At 35.4% G+C, this 20418-nt stretch overlaps 2 protein-coding genes across 9 annotated transcripts in view; both read left to right on the top strand.

The window, feature by feature from the left end:
• The first annotated feature begins 1537 nt into the window (after positions 1–1537).
• Positions 1538–3047, top strand: cfap97d2 (CFAP97 domain containing 2). The gene is made up of 5 exons (XM_073845269.1): positions 1538–1662; positions 1876–1956; positions 2068–2186; positions 2283–2463; positions 2595–3047. Exons 1-5 carry the CDS (start codon positions 1567–1569, stop codon positions 2760–2762), a joined length of 645 nt encoding a protein of 214 aa, XP_073701370.1. The 5' UTR covers positions 1538–1566; the 3' UTR covers positions 2763–3047.
• Positions 3048–4134: 1087 nt separating this feature from the next.
• The window catches only part of pikfyve (phosphoinositide kinase, FYVE finger containing), a 28157-nt gene continuing 11873 nt past the window's right edge, over positions 4135–20418 (top strand). The window contains exons 1-15 of one of the 8 annotated variants that reach the window (XM_073845566.1): positions 4135–4271; positions 5584–5792; positions 8628–8675; positions 8854–9012; positions 13170–13279; positions 14239–14410; positions 14952–15159; positions 16493–16519; positions 16684–16767; positions 16862–17000; positions 17082–17239; positions 17343–17454; positions 19009–19156; positions 19244–19411; positions 20325–20387. In XM_073845566.1, the coding sequence (XP_073701667.1) occupies positions 5612–5792; positions 8628–8675; positions 8854–9012; positions 13170–13279; positions 14239–14410; positions 14952–15159; positions 16493–16519; positions 16684–16767; positions 16862–17000; positions 17082–17239; positions 17343–17454; positions 19009–19156; positions 19244–19411; positions 20325–20387 (1777 nt within the window). In that variant the 5' untranslated portion in view covers positions 4135–4271; positions 5584–5611. Of the gene's footprint in view, positions 4272–5583; positions 5793–8627; positions 8676–8853; positions 9013–13169; positions 13280–14238; positions 14411–14951; positions 15160–16492; positions 16520–16683; positions 16768–16861; positions 17001–17081; positions 17240–17342; positions 17455–19008; positions 19157–19243; positions 19463–20324; positions 20388–20418 lie in introns of all 8 variants that reach the window. The other 7 variants (XM_073845562.1, XM_073845563.1, XM_073845568.1 and 4 more) reach the window with 7 other exon arrangements.

Here is a 20418-nt window from a genome sequence, read left to right as displayed (position 1 = left end):
GTAGTATTTGATAATAGTATTTAATATTGAGAAATGGTGTGTGTGTGTGTGTGTGTGTGTGTGTGTGTTTGTGATGGTGACGTTACATTATTCTGCCATTAGATAAAGACTTTTATATTGAAAGAGACTGAAACTGGGTTGTAAACAAGAAAGTCATTTTTACTTTCAACGTAGCCAACAAATGCACTGAGCAGCACTGTCATTGGAAATCACCCTTAACAGATGAAATGATAGTATGACAAAGATATCGATATATTTAATATTTAGTTAAAATTATATTTATTTTGTTGTTTATATATTTTATTATTTTAAATCCATGCAATGAGGGTTTGCACTTATGTCACGATTTGTTCAGTTACCCAGATGCGCAGCCATATTGGAGATACTCGGATCTAAACAACAGCTTGGATTGCATGGTTGATGTACTACTGAATACGTTGTTCTGCTAATTTATGCTGTCTAAATCACAGAAAAAATGTGTGGAAGCTGCTAAATCATATAGAGAAGGACTAAGTAAACAGGAAAGGGCATAATATATTGACAAACTAAAGTTAATAGGTGGTAAAGATATGTTTGTGCAGTATTTATTAAGATATTCGCCTAATATTTAATCTACCTGACCGGAAATGATAAGAACAAACATGAATGCTGGTTCAGTTTGGCCAACCCTGTTCCTTAGACAGTTTTTTAAGCTCTTCTCCTTGATTTGTTATAACTTTTGGCAGTCTATAGTACTTCAAATGATTAGAATAGCCCAAAACATGACAACAATTTATCATTTTTAGCAGCAATAGTCAGCATAATAATCACGTTTTATGCATGCCGCCAATATGGCCGATTGTCTGTGGTTAACTCCAGCTTAATTTATCTGATAAACTAACTTAAATGCGAGTATTATACATTATATGTGAAGATTATATATTACGATTGTGACCAGAAATAATCACCCACATCTTCTTCAGCTGAATGTCAAATATCAAAGGCAGTGGAAGATAGGAAAATCTCCACTATCACTGTCCTTGAGATAGAAAACACAAAACACCACATAACATTAGCCTTTGCTTTCACTTGAGATCTGTGCCACCTCTTCAAAGGTTACATAAGATTAAAAGGTTGCTTAAATTCTGTTGGGATCACACACAGTATATTAGAGGTCTTCCAGCTTTCCCCATGCATACTGCTCTGCTAAAACAACAGAGCCCTGCAGGACACAGAATATTCATATCGGACAAGGACACTATGTAGGCCAGCCTTTAAATGGGTGAGGGTGCCCTCTTAATGGACCTGCCGGGTTTGACTTCTTAGGAAAGTTTTGATAGCAGGAAAAAGGCAGGAAGACGCATTTAGGAAAATAAATGTTCATCAAACTGAATGAATGGGTCCCATTTACAGTGGCTGTCTCAGAGAGTATCATTTCATAAATGTAGACCAGCAAAGCTGCACTTTCTTTCTGAATGGCTGCCATGGCAACAATCACATGACTGCCTCAAAACTCAAGCTGAACTCATATATCTGTTCATTGTGGCTTCTGGTGCAGGTGGATTCAGGCTATAGCAAAGCAAAGTAATGCAACATCAAGCTTACCAACCCATTTTGCCCTGTGTTAATAAATATCTGCAATACAGATGGGACAAAAACTGCTATGAGATGCACAGGAACAAGGTAAAATGACAAATGTCTGGTTTATTTAGGACATAATAGAATAGAATAATGCTTTGATTTTATTATCTGAGGTTTCATGGAGTTCATGTTGATACCTGTCAAGTGCTTTTTTGTAGAGTGTTATAAAAATTTAGTATTAAAATGTGTTTGTTTGGGTTTTAATTTGAATACAAACTACAGCATAAACTGTTGTCATATGCATAATATTTCCAGGTTAAATCCGCAAAACCAACTATCAACACAACTTCACCGAAAACCTATAACCATCTTCTCGTCAAGCTCAAGAAAATACAGGTAAGACAGCTGAACTACCACCAGATGTCGACATTTCCACTGCCTAATTGTTATAAAGCTTGGAAAATGTGTGCATACAGTATTTATCATTCTCTCGTCTATCGTAACCAGCTTGAAGACGAACGAGTTTCGAGAATCAAAAGAGAAAATCACATGCTCCTAGATAAAATGTCCCATATAATGCAGACCAACGGGGGAGTTGACTGTAGAAATGACTGTGTAAAGAAAAGGTATTTAATATAGGCTATTCAACAATATAATATTAAATATTTAATAATTGATATATTTAATCAAATACAGATTGTACTTTATCATTTCTGTTTCAGTCTTGGCTCAGAAAAAAGACAGATGGAGCTGCTTCGCATCACTAAAGAGAATCAGGGTATCCTCCAGCGTCTGTCCACCTGCAAGCCCCGTTACAGTGTTCAGGTGTGGCATGAGCAGTGGCTTAAAAACCTGGAGCTCATGGACGCTATAGGGAGATATCCACATCTGTACACAGCACAGGTGATTACTGATTATTATTGTATTGTATCCAGTTGTTACTTACGTAAGCTTACTTATTTTTATTTGATGCATTTTTTATACTTATTTATGCATACTGTATTCTATATTTTTTTCATATTCTGTGTTAATAGGGATCCTCCTTGCCACCAATTTCAGCAGACAGACATGGAAACATAGAGAACAAGAAAACTGCAATAAATAGGCACGATGGGTCTGCTAACATAAGGAATGAAAGGAAGGAATGTGATGAAAAGACAAAATCTGAACACAAAGTTACTTCATCTGAAGATGAAGCCTAATTCATGGTGTAAAATCAACTAATCGTTTTTTATATGTTTAGAAAACTACAAAAATTTGTATTAAATTAAGTGATTCCACAGCTGTGGTCAAGTACATAACAGTTCAATAATGAATCATAACCACTAGGGGTCACTGTACAGTCAATCGTTCTGAGCTAGCGCAACTAATTTAATATTTTTGATATTATGTTTTTCTCTTTTTTTAAATTTCTAATTTGCTCTTTAATCTATTTTTGATTCTGTTTCTTATTGTATTGTAATTGTATTTGTAACTTCGTGCCATAGAGCCTGTACATATTCTAAAGCAGTGTTTCTCAACTCCAGTCCTCGGGACCCACTGCTCTGCACATTTTGTATGTTTCTGAGTCTGACACACTCAGTTCAGTTCATGAATCTTTCTACTAATGAGCTGATGATCAAAATCAGGTGCCTTAAATGAGGAAGACATACAAAATGTGCAGAGCAGTGGGTCCCGAGGACTGGAGTTGAGAAACACTGTTCTAAAGGAATAAAAAGCATTAAATCAATTGTGTCTGTAATATACACTACCATTTTTTTAATTATTTTAAAATATAATTTATTTCTGTGATCAAAGCCAAATTTTTAGCATCATTACTCTTCATATCACACTATCCTTCAGAAATCAATCTAATATGCTGATTTGCTGTTCAAGAAACATTTATTGTTCTTCTTATTATCAATATTAAAACAGTTGAGTACATTTTTTCAGGATTCTTTGATGAATATAAAGATCCAAAGATCAGCATTTATCTGAAATATTTCTTTTGGGAAAGAAATTATAGAAATTAATACTTTTATTTTGCAAGGATGCTTGAATTGATCAAAAGTGATGATAAATACATTTATAATGCCATGAAAGAATTCTATTTCAGAAAAATGAACTTTTTATTCATCAAAGAAAACTGAAAAAAAAAAATCTACTCTTTTCAGCATAATTATAACAATAATAATAATAATAATAATAAATGTTTTTAAACAGCAAATCAGAATATTAGAAAGATTTCTGACGGATCATGTGACTGGAGTAATGATGCAAAAAATTCTGCTTTGAAATCACAGGAATAAATCACATTTTTAAATATATTCAGACAGAAAAAGTTCAGTATTTTATTTTTTTAGACTTTTAGACTAGATCTTACTGTTCAAAAACCAGATATGACCATATGACTCCAATTTAGACATTTTATCTACACATTGTCTATTTAACGTAAAAACTATAGAAGCTTAATTAAAATACTGTAATACTTATAATAAATAATATTTGATTTCTTTTCTTCTTTTTTCAATCGATTAGCTATGCCTGACTGTGCGATCACATCTATCATAACACTGCTCGAACTCTCTTTGATCGACTAAGCTGGTCTGATCAAGTCGCCGAGCATCACAAGGGTGGAATTACTGAAAATGTCTTTGGGTTAAATGCACTAAGGAATAATGACATCTCTAAACCGCTGATATAGACATGGTGTAAAAAAAACGACGGCACAGGTACGTTTAACATTCATGTTATGCTGTGATGATAACGTTACATGTGGGTTGGTCTTAGTTTATCAGACAGCTAGCTTTGCTAAGTTTACTGGGGCCTTTGATGATGGATGAAACAGGAAATTTGACATTATTGTCGAAAACAACAAATCTCTTAAATATATTGTAAGATAATCACAATCAAAACTGAATGTGTCAAAATGTCAACCCTAGTTGAATAAATAGATGAGATACTCAGAGATAACAAGTCTAACGTTGCAGCATCACTGCTTAAATGTGACATATCTCTGTATTTATCTGTATTTATTTGCTCTGTTCCATTATATTATGTGTTAGCATATTTGCTAAAGAGCATTTTGCAATACGCAAAATGATTTATGTTGTTTCCAATCCACTTTCACACATGAATGACATGTTTTGAGTTCGCTAAAAATACACAGCAGAGCTCTTTTCCGCCGTGTTTGTAATAGTAATGCACATATATGGTTAACAGTCGTAAAATTAGCTAAAGCGTGTATATGATTTAAAATTATATATATAATAAACGCCAGCGAAATGCGAATTTACGGATCCCACTATGGCGAAGGCTTGATTCCTGAAAGTTAATAACGTATCAAGAGGGTTAGTGAATAGGCTTACCTGATTGGTTGAAAGGCAGACGTTGGCATGTTGCAGCTTGTCAGGTGGCCAGTTAACAAAGCTTACGAAAACGAATTTGGACGCTCTTACCGGGAACGTCAGAATGAAGTAATTATTATTCATGAACTGGCCTTCTCCATAGTAGTTCTCTAGGAATCACATGACATACTAAAACTCGTGTTTGTATTATGTTTTCATTTTCCGGCCGTTTTGTGCCATTAATCTATCCATATAACTTGGCCTTTTTGTGAAATGAGTGGATAATAGATAAAAAATACTCTAGTGATGATCACTTTCTCACTTAAATGCTTACAAAGATCAGGACACTGAGGAATCATTTTATATCTTTGTTAACTGACAAAATGAACCAATTTCACATTGTCCAGAAAATGTTTTGTTATAAGGGGAACTTCTCTTTTACAGTCTGCCTTGTGATCATGTTTTTGGGGTCAAATTTTGTTTTGTAGTCAGCAAATCTGTGATCATGTCTTTATTCAGTGTTTTGTAGTGAAGTTCACATTATATAGCTCACATGACTGACTTCTCCATTAACTTTATTCCTTTAGCCTTGAGTTACTGTGACATCAGGGTTTATTGAGAAATTATTTATTTAGACACTGAGAGTATTATTTAGTATTTAAATGTGATCAAACATACATTATTGTATTTGAAATAGGTTTGGATTGTCCCTTAGGGGCAGTGACATGGCTGCCGAAGACAAGACTTCCTCTGCGTCCTCTGCGATGGACTGGAGCTCTGAGCCTCCGCTCTCGCCCACCAGTCCCTCTCATCTAACGCACTTCAAACCCCTGACCCCCGAGCAGGACGAGCCACCATTGCGCTCTGCCTACAGCTCCTTCGTCAGTCTGTTCCGCTTCAGCAAAGGTGAATATGAATTGTTTTCACACCATTATGCCTTAATCAACATCTGCACCTGCATTTCCTTTTTTATACCATAAGGTTGGTTTCAAAGGTTCCCTGTTTGTGTTCGGCCATCAAACACTGATTCCTGGATATGATCCTTCATTTAACTGCTTAAAGCAATTATGTGAATGTAGTACTTTTAATTGGGTCGATAGCACTTATTTGGTAATTGAATGCATAGTACTTTGTATTCCTGATTGATTTGAAGCATAATAATTTGTAGCGTTTTAAGAACATAACATTGATTTCTGGAATAAAAGTACAAGGTTACATGAAGTAGTCATTCTAGTTAGAGAATATGCTCTACTGAAAATTCCAGAAAGGCAGTGAAGGGAATTGTATTGAACAGTCAGTGGAGGGAAATTAACAGTCATGTGACTTTCCTCAAAATGTTCCAAGTACACAGTGACCATTCTGCATGCTTTCATGTGATGAATCTTCTTTTTTTTTTTTTTTTTTTTTTTTGTATATAATATTAACAGAACATTCCTGCTGGAAGCGCTGCATTACAAGAGTAAAAGTGGACCTATTACCATATGTGACCCTGGACCACAAAACCAGTCATAAGGTTAAATTTTACAAAACTGAGATGTATACATCATACGAAAGCTCAATAAATAAGCTTTCTATTGATATATGGTTTGTTAGGACAGGACACTATTTGGCCGAGATACATCTATTTGGAAATCTGGAATCTGAGGGTGCAAAAAATCTAAATACTGAGAAAATCACCTTTAAAGTTGTCCAAATTAAGTTCTTAACAATGCATATTACTAATCAAAAATTACATTTTGATATATTTATAGTAGGAAGTTTACAAAAAATCTTCATGGAACATGATCTTTACTTAATTTCCTAATGATTTTTGGCATTTAAAAAAAATCAATAATTTTGACCCATACAATGTATTTTTGGCTATTGCTACAAATATACCCCAGCGACTTAAGACTGGTTTTGTGGTCCAGGGTCACATATATGAAAGAGATAAAGCTTTGAGAAATAATATTTAGGTGTATCCTGTCCAGTCTGCACATAAGAGTTTTACTTAGAACTCTTCACAGGGCTAAAAATAATCTCTATTTAAGGGGTCATGAACTGCATTTTTTTTTTTTTTGTACTGCTCTCTCATCAAAAAATATAATTTACAAGTAATAGGCTTTTTTCTGTTCTGTTCTTAACCTCCCTCATCAGAATGCTTTGTTTGAATAGGTGTAGCAGATTGTAGACTTGCAAGTAAATGCTCACTGCTGTGATTGGCTAAAAGTTGTGTACAGCCTACCAGGGCTCTACGCTTACTTTTCTTTTTAGGAGCACTTGTGCTCCTAACTTAAAAAAATTTAGGAGCACATTCAAAATTTCAGGAGCACCTTCTAATCAATAGTAAAAAATTTGCCTTCCCATTAGGAGGTGATATTTGACTCCTTAAAGTGATTTACAGGTGTACATTTTGTTTTTACCTTTGTAATTGGCAGTTTTATTATAAGTATGTCATATTTTATGTCAATTTTTTATTATTATTATATTTTTTTAAGCTTTTTAAATTTTCTAATTAAAACAACAGAATAAGAACAAGTAGAATAAGTATAAGTTACCAGTCTAATTAAATCAGTATTAACAAATTTTATTTGGCACAGAAAAACACAAAAGTGGCTTGTAGGTGTATTTTCAGAGGCTTAGAGGTGGCATGAGTGCAATCAAATTCATGAATTAATGTTGAGATTAATGTTTTAAATATGAAATTTTGAATACAGAAGGATTTGTGAGATATGTCCGTGATACATTGCTTAATGTTGCAAAAACACGTAGAAACCTTTGAAGCTACCCTCTCCCCAAACACAAATATCGTGATCTTTTAGTCGCACATGGTGCTCCTAAATATTTTTTCATAGTCGCACGCAGTAGTTTTCAGCCGCAAATGCGACCGAAATGGTCAGAGCAATAGTGAGCATGTAATTAAAACAGTTACTCACACTTGTGAGTTGCCACATTACTGTTGGATCCAGTATAGTCAGCACAGTGTCATCGTTCAGTTTCAATCATTCTGAAAATCCCGCGTTGAATTGTGCTTTGTTTGTAAACTAATCCGTTGTAAAATTAAGTAAACAAAGAAAAAATAAAGTTAATTCACATTTTCCTAATGTTAGGATTAGAAGGAAGGTAATGCACTGTTTTTCCACAGCTTGGCATTGCACAATGTCTTGTCTTTGGAACCATCTTTATCGTCTAGTTTCTGCTCTTGTTATTTACACTACATGCATGAATCGGTGGGCGGAGCTAAACAGGCAGCGCTCTAGAAACAGGTGTGGATCTTTTTTTGGCAGACTGGCTTCAATATACGCTGTTTTTAGACTAACGAGAAAGTTCCGAAACATACAGGATGTTTTTGTAGTACAATGTATGTCAAAAGATCAATAGAATTTTGGTTTCTCAGTTCACGACCCCTTTAAAGTAATAGTTCACTCTACATTAAGGAGTAAACAGCTTACTGTGATGTGCCTTAAGAACACTTTAGAGAAGTGAAACTCTAACTGCATGTGTACTTCATTACAAAAAGGAAGATAATCTAGTGGATTTAACAAAAGTTCAACATTTGCATTTGTGTTGGACATTTGACTAAAATATTTGATCAAGTCAGTGGTGCTGAAGAAATACAACAGAGAAGTGTCAGGAATTTAAATTTAATTTCTTTGAATATTATTCTTGATGATTTAGTTAATCAGTGTGATAATCCGTAAAATTTTAAATTCAAAGTACACTTGTAGTGACTCTCTAATCTCTCCCTTTCATTCCTTTTAGAAAAAACAGGTGCAAACAATGCACCAGCAAAAAAGCTTGCTAAACTTGGTAAGTCTAGATTTTGTACGGAAAAAATTAAATTGGGAAATAAATTGTTTCGGGAAAGGAAATTAGAAGAAATGTCAACACAATGCAAATTCTTTCTTTAAATCAGCCAATCACCACAAAATTTGCAATCTTCTACCTTTTGACTGAGACAGCTTTTCTGTTGGTTTCAATTGTTCAGAGGAAGGACGGCCTCCTTCAGTGACAGAGAAAAGCCAGTCGGCTTCATCATCACCGCAAGGGCCACGACGCAACTGGACAAGTCCCTCTCATTCCGTACATGGCTCCGAAACCCACAGGAAACATTCAGAACTTCTCAGAAGAACATCTACTGCTTCAGGTACAAAAACACAAGATTACATATTTCAAGATGAATCAGTGCAAGTTTCTTTCAATTGAGTCTGAGTCTTACATTTTAGTCTGAGACTAGGCTTAAGCCTTGTCTGTGAAACCAGGGGCTTTTGATTTGGTGTCAAAAATGTGACCCATACATGTTCAGTAGCTGTATTCTACACAAGAGAATGCTAAAATCATTTGTTTTGTTTTTTTGTTGACAAAATCATTGTCCTCAATTCCTCAAAACTATTCTTTCTAGAGTTAGAAAAGCCAGTCCCATCAGTGGTCTCTTTGATTGATGACCAGTCACTGTAGAGTGGTTCTTAAAGGGTTTATCATTGAAGATAACAGCGATTCAAAGGCTAGACTCTGCCCTCATATGATCCATACCACTCTCAGGAAGGCCACTGGACATTTACTATGAGTGGAAATTCAGGCAACTGTTCAGGAAATATATGACGCATCGTTTTTGTGTGACTGTAAATTTGGAAAACTACATTCTGGAGTTATGACTACAATTTGAGTGGTCAACAAGTATTGTGAACCATCACTTTTTATTTGGAAGTTGCAAGATGATTTAAGATGACAGAAAGCTGAATAGTTTGTAAGTGCTGATTGAATTTAATATTACATGTGCAGAAACCTTTTAGGCTAAAGCTGTTGTATGTTCCTTTTTGTTCACAGTGGACTGGGAAGGTGAGGATTCTTTGTTTTATTTCATATGTATGAAGTCAGACTAAATCTGCTTCAATTCATCAACATGTTGAATTATGTGTGTGTATACTGCAAAAAGAAAATTCTTTCTATATCAGTATTTTGTATTGTTTTTGTTTTCTTAAATAATAAGATACATTTTCTCGAGAAACAAATACAATCATGTGAAAAAGTTAGGACACCCTACTGAATTTCATGGTTTTCTGTATCAGGACATAATAAAAAAATATCTGGCCTTTGTCAGGTCTTAAAATTTGAAAAATAAATCCACAGATGTCATCACACAGTGTCATTATTTATTTAAGAAAAATACAGCCAAGAGGGAAAGGCCTTGTGTGACAAAGTTAGGACACCCTATTAGTCAATTGCCTGTAGATCCACTTTTAGCAGCAATAATCTGAAGCATTCGTTTTCTGTGTGACTTTCAGCCTCTCACATCTTTCTGGAGGAATTTTGGACCACTCTTATTTTCAACGTTTATTGTGGTTTGTGGGCATTTGCTTATGTACAGCTCTCACCACAGTATTTGAGTCAGAATGATTTTTGGACTTTGACTGGGCAATTGCAACACCTTGATTCTTTTCTTTTCAGCCATTCTGTTTCTAGATTTGCTGGTGTGCTTGAGATTATTGTCCTGTTGCATGACCCAATTTTGGCCCAACTTTAGATGTCGGACATATGCCCTCACATTTGACTCTAGAATACTTTGATACTTATGCTTTTATAGAGGCGCTCAGACTTGCTAATGATCAGTTATTCAAAGGTATTGGATTAGCAGGGCTTGACTGTTATTTACCCTCTAAATTCCAATGGTAACAGTTAGGGCTGTGCAATTAATCGCAATCGCAAAAAAATCGCGATTTAAGCACATGCGATTTCTAAACCGCACAAGGCTGCGATTTTATCTATCCCCCCAACAGCACCCCCGCCCCCCTTGAACGTCAAGTTCATTTTATTTTCGATATAGCGCCAGATCACAATAGAAGTCATTTAAGGTTATCTTTCCTATAGAACAGGTCTATACATTGTTCTTTTATTAAACAAACTAAATTGCCTTATGTTATTTATCTTATTTACACTAATACATGTCATTTCTGTCTCTTCATGATCGCGTGATTACAATGTCTCCTCCACGAAAACACGGACTGGATCGCGGACTCCATTCATAAAAACCTAATTTACTATGGCGCGGAATGCCACGTAATTCGTCGATTTTTGGATTAATAAATCAAAAGTTGGTCTGTCACTTAATTCAAATCGCGATATGGACTAGTGTCTGTGAAAACTGAAATGCAAAAAGACCGTTTTAATATGAATCCTGCATGTTCCGTTTGCTTCTATGAATGGTGGAGACGCGTTTTATTTCTTTACTACATACAGACTGAAGCACACGTGACGCTCCCGCTATTTTTTGGCATTTGCATCTCACATGAACAGATAAACTCAATCGCCAAATCGCTGCTGTGAGTTTCACTTTTACCGTTTCATTTGAGAAAACTAGCATCATATACACACAGCAATTTCACTGCAACCTGTCAAAATAAAAGTACGGTTTAACATGTAACAGAACGATATTAGTCCTGTATTACTTTTGTACAGTATAATGTAGGTGTTTATATATTCCTATTTAAATAATTTACTTAAAACAATATATATGATTAAAAAAATATATTACAACAAGATTAACCACTTAATTATTATTTAAACGTTTTAAACTAAATATAATTTTTCTTCCATGCATTGATTTTAACAGTAAATTTCTGTTTGTTTGACAAAAATTAAAAGGGTTTATTTTTCATTTGATTAAAAATAAATAAATGTTTATGCTTTTTCATTATCAGAAAAATTAAAACACATAAGAATTTCAAAAAAAAAAAAAGCAAAAGATTGTAGAGCCCTCAAAATGTTAAAATAGAGAGTTTTGGACTTATTTTTCCAATGAAATGAATGTATTCGTTATTGCACAAAGTAGGCTAAAGTACCGGGGGAAAAAAGTAAAATGGCTTATTTATTTTATGTTGTCTGTTGTAAAGACATTTTTACTACAGTTTTGTTTATTAAACTTAATACTATGTTATTTTATGGTAAAATGTTTTGTTATGCACTTCTTGTGCACTGAATACATCTAGAATGTATGTATGTAGCTTGTTTGAAAAAGCAAAAAAAAAAAATCGCAAATAAAATCGCAATCGCAATATTCGTTCAAAAAATCGCAATATGATTATTTTGTCCATATTGCACAGCCCTAGTAACAGTAAGGGTGTCCTAAATGTCACACATGGCTTTTCAATTTTGGCTTTATTTTTATTCAGTAAATAATGGCACTGTGCAATTTGTCATGTGGTGTTGTTTATCTGAGGTTTTATTTTCCAAATTTTAAGACCAGCCAAGGACCAGTTTTTTTTTTTTTTTTTTTTTTTTTTTTTTAAGATGTCCTGATACGAAAAACAATGGAATTCAATAGGGTGTCCTAACTTTTTCACATGACTGTATATGAAATCTTGTTTTAAGACAAAATAACTTTAATTACTTTCATTAATTTAATTACATTTTTCTTGACACACTGCTAAATAGCTTTGTCTTATTTTAAACATAACCCCTGCAAACCAAAACTGCGAAGTCCAGGTACACTTGTTTCTCTGAAAACATGTCTTAGAATCTTAGGGCCAGATTTACTAACAGCTTTACAAACTGTTTTCGGCGTTAAAATAGTGCTGTCAGGATGTACCAAAGACATGCAGTGAAGAGTTAGTGCTGAAAAGGCCTGGAAAATTTTTACGTCTGACTTTTTTTTTGAATATGCAGTTGTTGGAGTTTCCCTTTCAGACGCAAAATTTATGGGAGAGGAGTATTAAAATTAATCGCAATCTAGTACTGCTCTTGGTAGATTGCGCTGGTCTCTTTAATGTGCGCATTGTCAGTGAAACACACTTTCTTTTATGTAATTTGCGATCTAACGCTAATTTGCCGTTTAGTAAATCTGGCCCTTAGTCTCGGGTATATTTATATGTTTATTTAGATGTTTAGATATGCTTACCTGAAAAACGTACAGAAATACTGATTAAGAAAATTCTTTTTGCAGCATTTAGTTTAAAATTAACCACATTTGTTGCATGTTAAAGGATGCATCAAACGGTGTGAGCTGAACATTTTGGTTATGAGCTTTAGTAGTTGGTTTAAGTAATTTCACATGCTTCTATTCATTCATAGTCTACTCATAAGAATCATAATCCCACAAAAAATCCTGAAAATCCTTGCTGACCTATGACGGTTGACATAAACAGTCATTGACAGGATCAAGAGTGGCGGTGGAAATTTGACTGCAGGCTTTGGTTTTGAATGAGCATGTGTGTCATGCATTTTCACCTGTATATTGTATGTCAGAGTGGGTTTAATATTTTGTTTTATACTTGACTGGTGCTTTTTTTTCTTTCTTTGCATTTATAGAGGGTCGACGGAAATCAGAAGCACCCCTGGGCAGCCACGATCCCCGAACAGCTGTCCAGCTTCGCACAGCCCTCAAGAGACTCAAGGAGATCATGGAAGGGAAAAGTCAGGTATTGATTTTCAGTGAACTAGCTGGGAAAATCTCCATACATTAAATTTGCTTGTGTATTTTTAAGATTTTTTAAGATATATGAATGTCATTGAAAAAAAAAAATCACGTTTGAGTATTTTTTGCATTCTATATAAATGACTATAAGTTTAAGATTAATTGCATCCAAAATAAAAGTTTTCGTTTACATACTATATGTGACCCTGGACCACAAAACCAGTCATAAGGTTAAATTTTACAAAACTGAGATGTATACATCATATGAATACTCAATAAATAAGCTTTCTATTGATGTATGGTTTGTTTGGATAGGACAATATTTGGCCGAGATACATCTATTTGAAAATCAGGAATCTGAGGGTGCAAAAAAATCTAAATACTGAGAAAATCACCTTTAAAGTTGTCCAAATTAGGTTCTTAACAATGCATATTACTAATCAAAAATTACATTTTGATATATTTACAGTAGGAATTTTACAAAGAATCATCATGGAACATGATCTTTACTTAATTTCCTAATGATTTTTGGCATAAAAGAAAAATCAAAAATTTTGACCCATGCAATGTATTTTTGGCTATTGCTACGAATATACCCCAGCGACTTAAGACTGGTTTTGTGGTCCAGGGTCACATATGTGTGTGCACTATGTATATTTATTATGCATATAAATGCACACACATACATGTGTATATATATGTGACCCTGGACCACAAAACTAGTCTTAAGTAGCACGGGTATATTTGTAGCAATAGCCAAAAATGCATTGTATGGGTCAAACATGTCAATTTTTTTAAAATCATTAAGATATTAAGTAAAGATCATGTTCCATGAAGATATTTTGTAAATTTCCTACCGTAAGAATATCAAAACGTAATTTTTTATTAGTAATATGCACGGCTAAGAACTTCATTTCGACAAATTCAAAGGCACCATGGTTTAATCATGGTTTTATCTTCCAGGACAGTGATCTGAAACAGTATTGGATGCCGGACAGCCAGTGTAAAGAGTGCTACGACTGCAACGAGAAATTCACAACCTTTCGACGCCGCCACCATTGTCGACTCTGCGGTCAAATCTTCTGCAGCCGATGCTGCAACCAGGAAATTCCTGGCAAGTTCATGGGCTATACGGGTGAGTGCTGTTTTGGTGTTCGGTGTGGGGAGCGAGGGTCTCATTCTGACCGCTGATTTGTGGACATAGCCTCTTTGAAGAGGCTTTCGACAAGAAGATGAGCAGCTATGTCAGATTAAGAGTAAGACAACCTCTAGCATGCTGCGTGTGTTTGCAGTGGTTTGAACTTTTTTGGGTTTTGATTTAAATGGGTTGTAGAGTGACTTTTGAACTTTGTGTACTAACTGGTTTGATTTTAAATAAGGTAAGAAATTGTGTTTTATGCTGAAATATTCAGATCATGATATTTGACTACATTCTCTTATCTTATTTTGGTTATTCAGGCTAATTTTGGACCCCAAACACTTAACTATAGACATTTGTCAGGGTACACTAGTTCAGCTTTCCCATTCTAGGGGGAAATTCATAGAATAAAAATACCCACCTTTTTCATCAAAACTGATATAATTTAACCCTCAGTGTTTGAAACTGCTCTCTGCCAGGGATCTTAGTTGTCTAACTTCTCTAATCTTGCCTTTTTTGGTTTTTCCCCATACTGCAGGTGATTTACGGGCTTGTACATACTGTCGTAAGATAGCATTGAGCTATGCTCACTCAGCTGACTCAAGCTCCATCGGAGAAGATCTCAGCGCCCTGTCAGACTCGCCCTGCTCAGTGTGTGTTCTGGAGCCCACTGAACCACGCACACCCGTGGGGGGCCGCAAAGCCAGCCGGAACATCTTTCTGGAAGAGGACCTGGCCTGGCAAAGGTGAAAACAGAGAGAATCAGAAAAGGGGCAGGGCATAAGGACATATCACTATCTATTCCATTGTTCTTGCTCACTTTACCTTATCCCTCTGGTGTTTCTTTGCTCTGTTTTAACTCTGCTTTCTTGCCATAATCACTGCTCTCGCTCTTGAGCTCTTTCATGTGAGGATTGTTGGAGGACTTACAGGTCCATCTAGTCAAGTAGCTGCCTGATGATTTATGGTTTTTCTTCTGTTTCTCATCTAAAGCATAGAAACAAATTTGTAGTTACTGAATAACATGGGATGTAAAGGAAAAGTGTACAATTTAGATGTTGTTTCTTTAATGTTAATAACCATTAAAATAGTTTGCTGTTGTTGTTACTGGGTAAATCTCATGAAACCTTTCAAAAAATCATACATTTTTGAAATTTAAAATTTTGAAAAAACCATTGGAATTGCAAAAAAAAGTTAAAATAAAGTGAAAACTGTTTAATGCTTAATGCATGAAAGTAATAAATGTTACAATGCAAAAAACTGCATTAAACAAAAAAAGTAAAATTTTCTTCATGCAGTAAATATTATCTGGACATGTTTTCTTGGGATTTATCTTGCTAGCATCGTCGACTGGCAGACAGTATTTAGACAGGGTGGGCATATATGACCCTGGACCACAAAACCAAATCTTAAGTAGCACAGGTATATTTGTAGCAATAGCCAAAAATACATTGTATGGATCATGTTCCATTAAGATATTTAGCAAATTTCCTACTGTAAATATATCAAAACTTAATTTTTGATTTGTAATATACATTGCTGAGAACTTCATTTGGACAAGTTAAAGGTGATTTTCTCAATATTTAGATTTTTTTGCACCCTCAGATTCCAGATTTTCAAATATTTATATCTCGGCCTATCCTAACAAACCATAATCAATGGGCAGCTTATTTATTTAGCTTTCAGGTGTGTGAATCTCAATTTTTTTTTTTAAATTTACCCTTATGACTGGTTTTGTGGTCCAGGGTCACATATATTGTTAATTTGTGATTCATTATAGTCACACATCCATGCTGTGTGTGTTTTGATTGTACTGTAGTCAGTGTTTACTCTTTTATGAATTATTATTGCCACCAAGCTTTTTAATCTGAGAGTAAATCATTCCGATTCGTTTTTGCATTCAGGAGGGAATTTCCCCCTAGACTTGCCAAATTACGTAAAACAGTCACAGGACTATTCTGATGCAAATGAACTTCAACTCTCTCTGCTTGTCTATATTCAATCAGCTGGCTCCTTCTGCTCATGTGTTGTCAGTCTGTCTCAATGCTCATCTTTTCTCCTTTCTCTCTCCATGCATAGAAAAAATTCCATTGGGATGAGGAAGAAGTGAGTTTTAGTGTTACTTTTGTTTTGCATGACCTCCTAGTGAAGACATGCTGCGCCTATTAAGTGTGACTGTTAAGTGTGTCATTTATTTCTGTAGTATTTCAAAGGGAAATGGTTAAGCTGTTACTGTGGTTTATTTGTGTGTATATGTGTGATTACTCTAGTCATCAGGAATCTCAGAACAGTGGTCTCAATTCCAGGCTAACAGCAGTCCAGGAGGATCTGGGCAAGTCGCCAGCCAGAAAGAGGTGTTTATTGTGTATTTTGGTTGAGGATTTTCCCACTTCAGTGCTTAGTTTATAGGCTGTAAATATAAATTTTCCATTTATTTCATGTTTCAAGGTCAGCTAGTGTGACCAACCTGTCCTTGGACCGTTCTGGTTCATCCATGGTTCCTGCCTACGAGAGTTCAGTTAGTCCACAGAACAGCCGGGCCCTATCCAGGACTGACCACAATGAAGAGGAGAGAAAGATCCTTCTGGTACCAACTGTCTTTTACAGGTTCCTCCTTAGCTTTTCTTAACTTTTAAGTTGTTAATTATGACAGCTGATTATCTTGTAGGATTCTTCTCAACTTAAAGATCTATGGAAGAAGATTTGCCACAACAGTACAGGAATGGAGTTCCAGGATCATCGTTACTGGCTGCGTACATACCCCAACTGCATTGTGGGAAAAGAGTTGGTCAACTGGCTCTTACGAAATGGCACTATTTCAACTAGGTAAGAACCAATAATAATTTGGTTCATTACAATTCAATCATGGTCAAATGCTTAATTGTATGCTATTACAGTGTTTTATTTCCTTTTCGTTCTTCCAACGCAGGGCTCAGGCCATAGCTATTGGACAGGCTTTGGTAGATGGCCGCTGGCTTGACTGCGTCACCCATCATGATCAGATCTTCCGTGATGAGTATGCCCTCTATCGCCCCCTCCAGGTGAGAAGAAATATTATGTGGCAGGTTTATAGTTAAAGTCAAAAGTTTACATACACCTTGCAGAATCAGCAAAATGTTAATTTCCTTACCAAAAGAGGAATCATGCAAAATGCATGTTGTTTTTTTATTTAGCACTGACCTGAATAAGATATTTTGCATATAGTCCACAAGGGAAAATAATGACCCTGTTTAAAAGTTTACATACACTTGATTCTTAATACTGCGGTGTTACCTGAATGATCCACAGCAGTGGTGTTTTTTTTGTTTAGTGATAGTTGTTTATGAGTCCCTTGTTTGTCCTGAACAGATAAATTGCTCGCTGTTCTTCAGAAAAGTCCCTCAGGTCCCACAAATTCTTTAGTTTTTCAGCATTTTTGTGTATTTGAACCCTTTTCAACAATGACTGTATGATTTTCAGATCCATCTTTTCACACTGAGGACAACTGAGGGACTCATGTGCAACGATTACAGAAGGTTCAAACACCTACCGATGCTTCAGAAGGAGAAACGTTCCATTAAGAGCCAGGGTTATAAACTTTTGAACAGAATGAGGATGTGTACATTTTTCTTATTTTTGCCTAAATATCATATTTTTTTCATTTAGTACTGCCCTTCAGAAACTACAGAATATACTTACATGTTTCCCAGAAGACAAAATAAGTTATATTTACCCTGATCTTCAAATTCAAACAGTTTTCACTCTTTGTGCATAGTTTTTCCTTCTGAAGCATAATTGAGTGTTTGAACCTTCTGTAATAGTTGCATATATTTCCCTTAGTTGTCCTCATTGTGAAAAGATGGATATTAAAATCACAAATACACAAAAATGCTAACAAATCAAAGAATTTGTGGGACCTAAAGGATTTTTCTGAAGAACAGTGGGCAGTTTAACTGTTCAGGACAAACAAGGAACTCATGAACAACTAGACTCACTAAACAAAAAAAAAAAACATCTGTAGATCATTCAGGTAACAACACAGTATTAAGAATCAAGTGTATGTAAACTTTTGAACAGGGTCATTTTTAAAAGATTTTATAAAATGTCTTTTATGTGAAATATCTTATTCAGGTCAGTATTAAATAAAAAATAACATGCATTTTGTATGATCCCTCTTATTTTGGTAAAATAATTAACATTTTCCAGATTCTCCAAGGTGGATGTAAACTTTTGAGTTCACCTGTATATTTCAACAGTTGTTTAACCCTTGTGCATCCTTTGGGACATTATTGTCTTTCATTTTTGTTATTTTTGGCTGTGTTAAAGAGATAGTTGACCCAAAAATGAAAATTCTGTCATTAACTACCTTCATGCTATTTCAAACCTGCAAGACCCGGATGCGCTGCGCCTTGTTTACAAGCAGAGGAATTGACACGTATGCGTTGTGGTTATATTGAAAATACATGACTGTAATATGAAACTGAAAACACTATTTTTGTAATTCTGATTTGGCTTGTGTATTGTGAAGAGCACTATACAAAAAAAGATCTGGTTTGAATTTATCAGTCAATACTTATCATATTCATCATATTAGTAATGTGTTTGTTGAATTTCAGAGCACAGAGTTTTCAGAAACCCCTTCTCCAGACAGCGACAGTGTGAATTCCTTGGAGGGACATTCTGAACCTTCATGGTTTAAAGACATCAAGTTTGACGACAGTGACACTGAGCAGCTAGTGGATGAAAATGACTATGTCACACCGAGTAAGTATCCCATGAATTTTAACATCCTGTAGCAGTCAGTATGTCTTTGCCTCACCAACTTGCTGGCTCCCTCTTACAATTTTCCAGATTCGGCCAGCCCCAGCAAAAGAACATCTGTCAGCAGTTTCCACTCTGCAGTGGACAGTGACTCAGCCGCCTCCATCAACCTAAACGTGGAGCAGGACAATGTCAATTTCCATATCAAGAAGCAGGCCAAATACCCACATGTGCCTCCTTACCCAGCCGAACAAAAAAGTATGGAGCCCCATGACCCGTTCACACCAGAAACCGACATCCATGCACCAAGTGAGGAGAGGCGGAGAGGCCCATTGGCCATCCTGGTTTGCCTCTGTCTGCTTCAAAAGCAGCACTAACTCACTGGCTCTGTTCTAAACGGTAGTGAGCTGCATCACTATGTACTGTCTATATAGCAGACAGCTTAATGAGACAGTTCTCCCAAAAATGAAAATTCTGTCATTAATTATTCACCCTCATGTCTTTCCAAACCCTTAAGATCCTCATTCATCTTCAGAACACAGATTAAATACTTTTGATGAAATACGAGAGCTTTCTGGCTCTGCATAGACAGCAATTAATAATAATAAAGCAAATAATTACTTTACATTTGTGGCAGGATTTGCATCAGGGGCATGGTGCTGATGTCTGTAAATCCTATGTACTGTAGGTAGGCAGCTCACTAGGGTTTGGAATAGAGCCGATGTCTTGCTGATCTGAGACTTACCATTCAATACTAGTCCAACCCTCCAAAATATAATTAACAATTGAAGTAACAACTCTAACTATGGCATATAGACTAGCATGAATTATTTTTTCCATCCCAGCCTCACACAATTTCCCTTCCCAGTCCAGCATATCCTATTAATACATTTCCAGTTTGTCATACTACCTTACAAGCATGGCTTGCTGCTACGTCATGCGTGCCTCACAGTTACAAAGCAGTAACACTGACTTCCACTTCCTCAAAATTACTGTTGAAGCTAGTTCATTCTCATGTACTAGACCGTGGCATGGTTTTATGGCATTTACTCTAATTAATTAATTCAATTTTATGCTAATTAACATTGACTTTAATTATATGTTAAATACTGTACTTCAATGTCTACACATGACTGTTCTGTCTCACATGCACTCTCTCTCTCTACATCAGTGGAAGTCCTGCTCTCTGAAGATGGAGGTCAGCATATATCCATCAGTGATGCCTTCATTAAAGGTAATTGTTTGTCACTTCCTTTATTTGTAGT

Source organism: Garra rufa, chromosome 8 (assembly GCF_049309525.1).
Source record: "Garra rufa chromosome 8, GarRuf1.0, whole genome shotgun sequence".
In the NCBI taxonomy this organism is placed as follows: Eukaryota; Metazoa; Chordata; class Actinopteri; order Cypriniformes; family Cyprinidae; genus Garra; species Garra rufa.
This window is presented reverse-complemented; position numbering and strand designations above follow the sequence as displayed.

Excerpts from the sequence above, each read along its gene's own strand:
- cfap97d2 (XM_073845269.1), top strand. The coding sequence starts at position 1,567 with ATGCAACATCAAGCTTACCAACCCATTTTGCCCTGTGTTAATAAATAT. Across the intron at positions 1,663-1,875 it reads ATGAGATGCACAGGAACAAG|GTTAAATCCGCAAAACCAAC; the intron begins GTAAAATGACAA and ends TAATATTTCCAG. Across the intron at positions 2,464-2,594 it reads CACATCTGTACACAGCACAG|GGATCCTCCTTGCCACCAAT; the intron begins GTGATTACTGAT and ends CTGTGTTAATAG.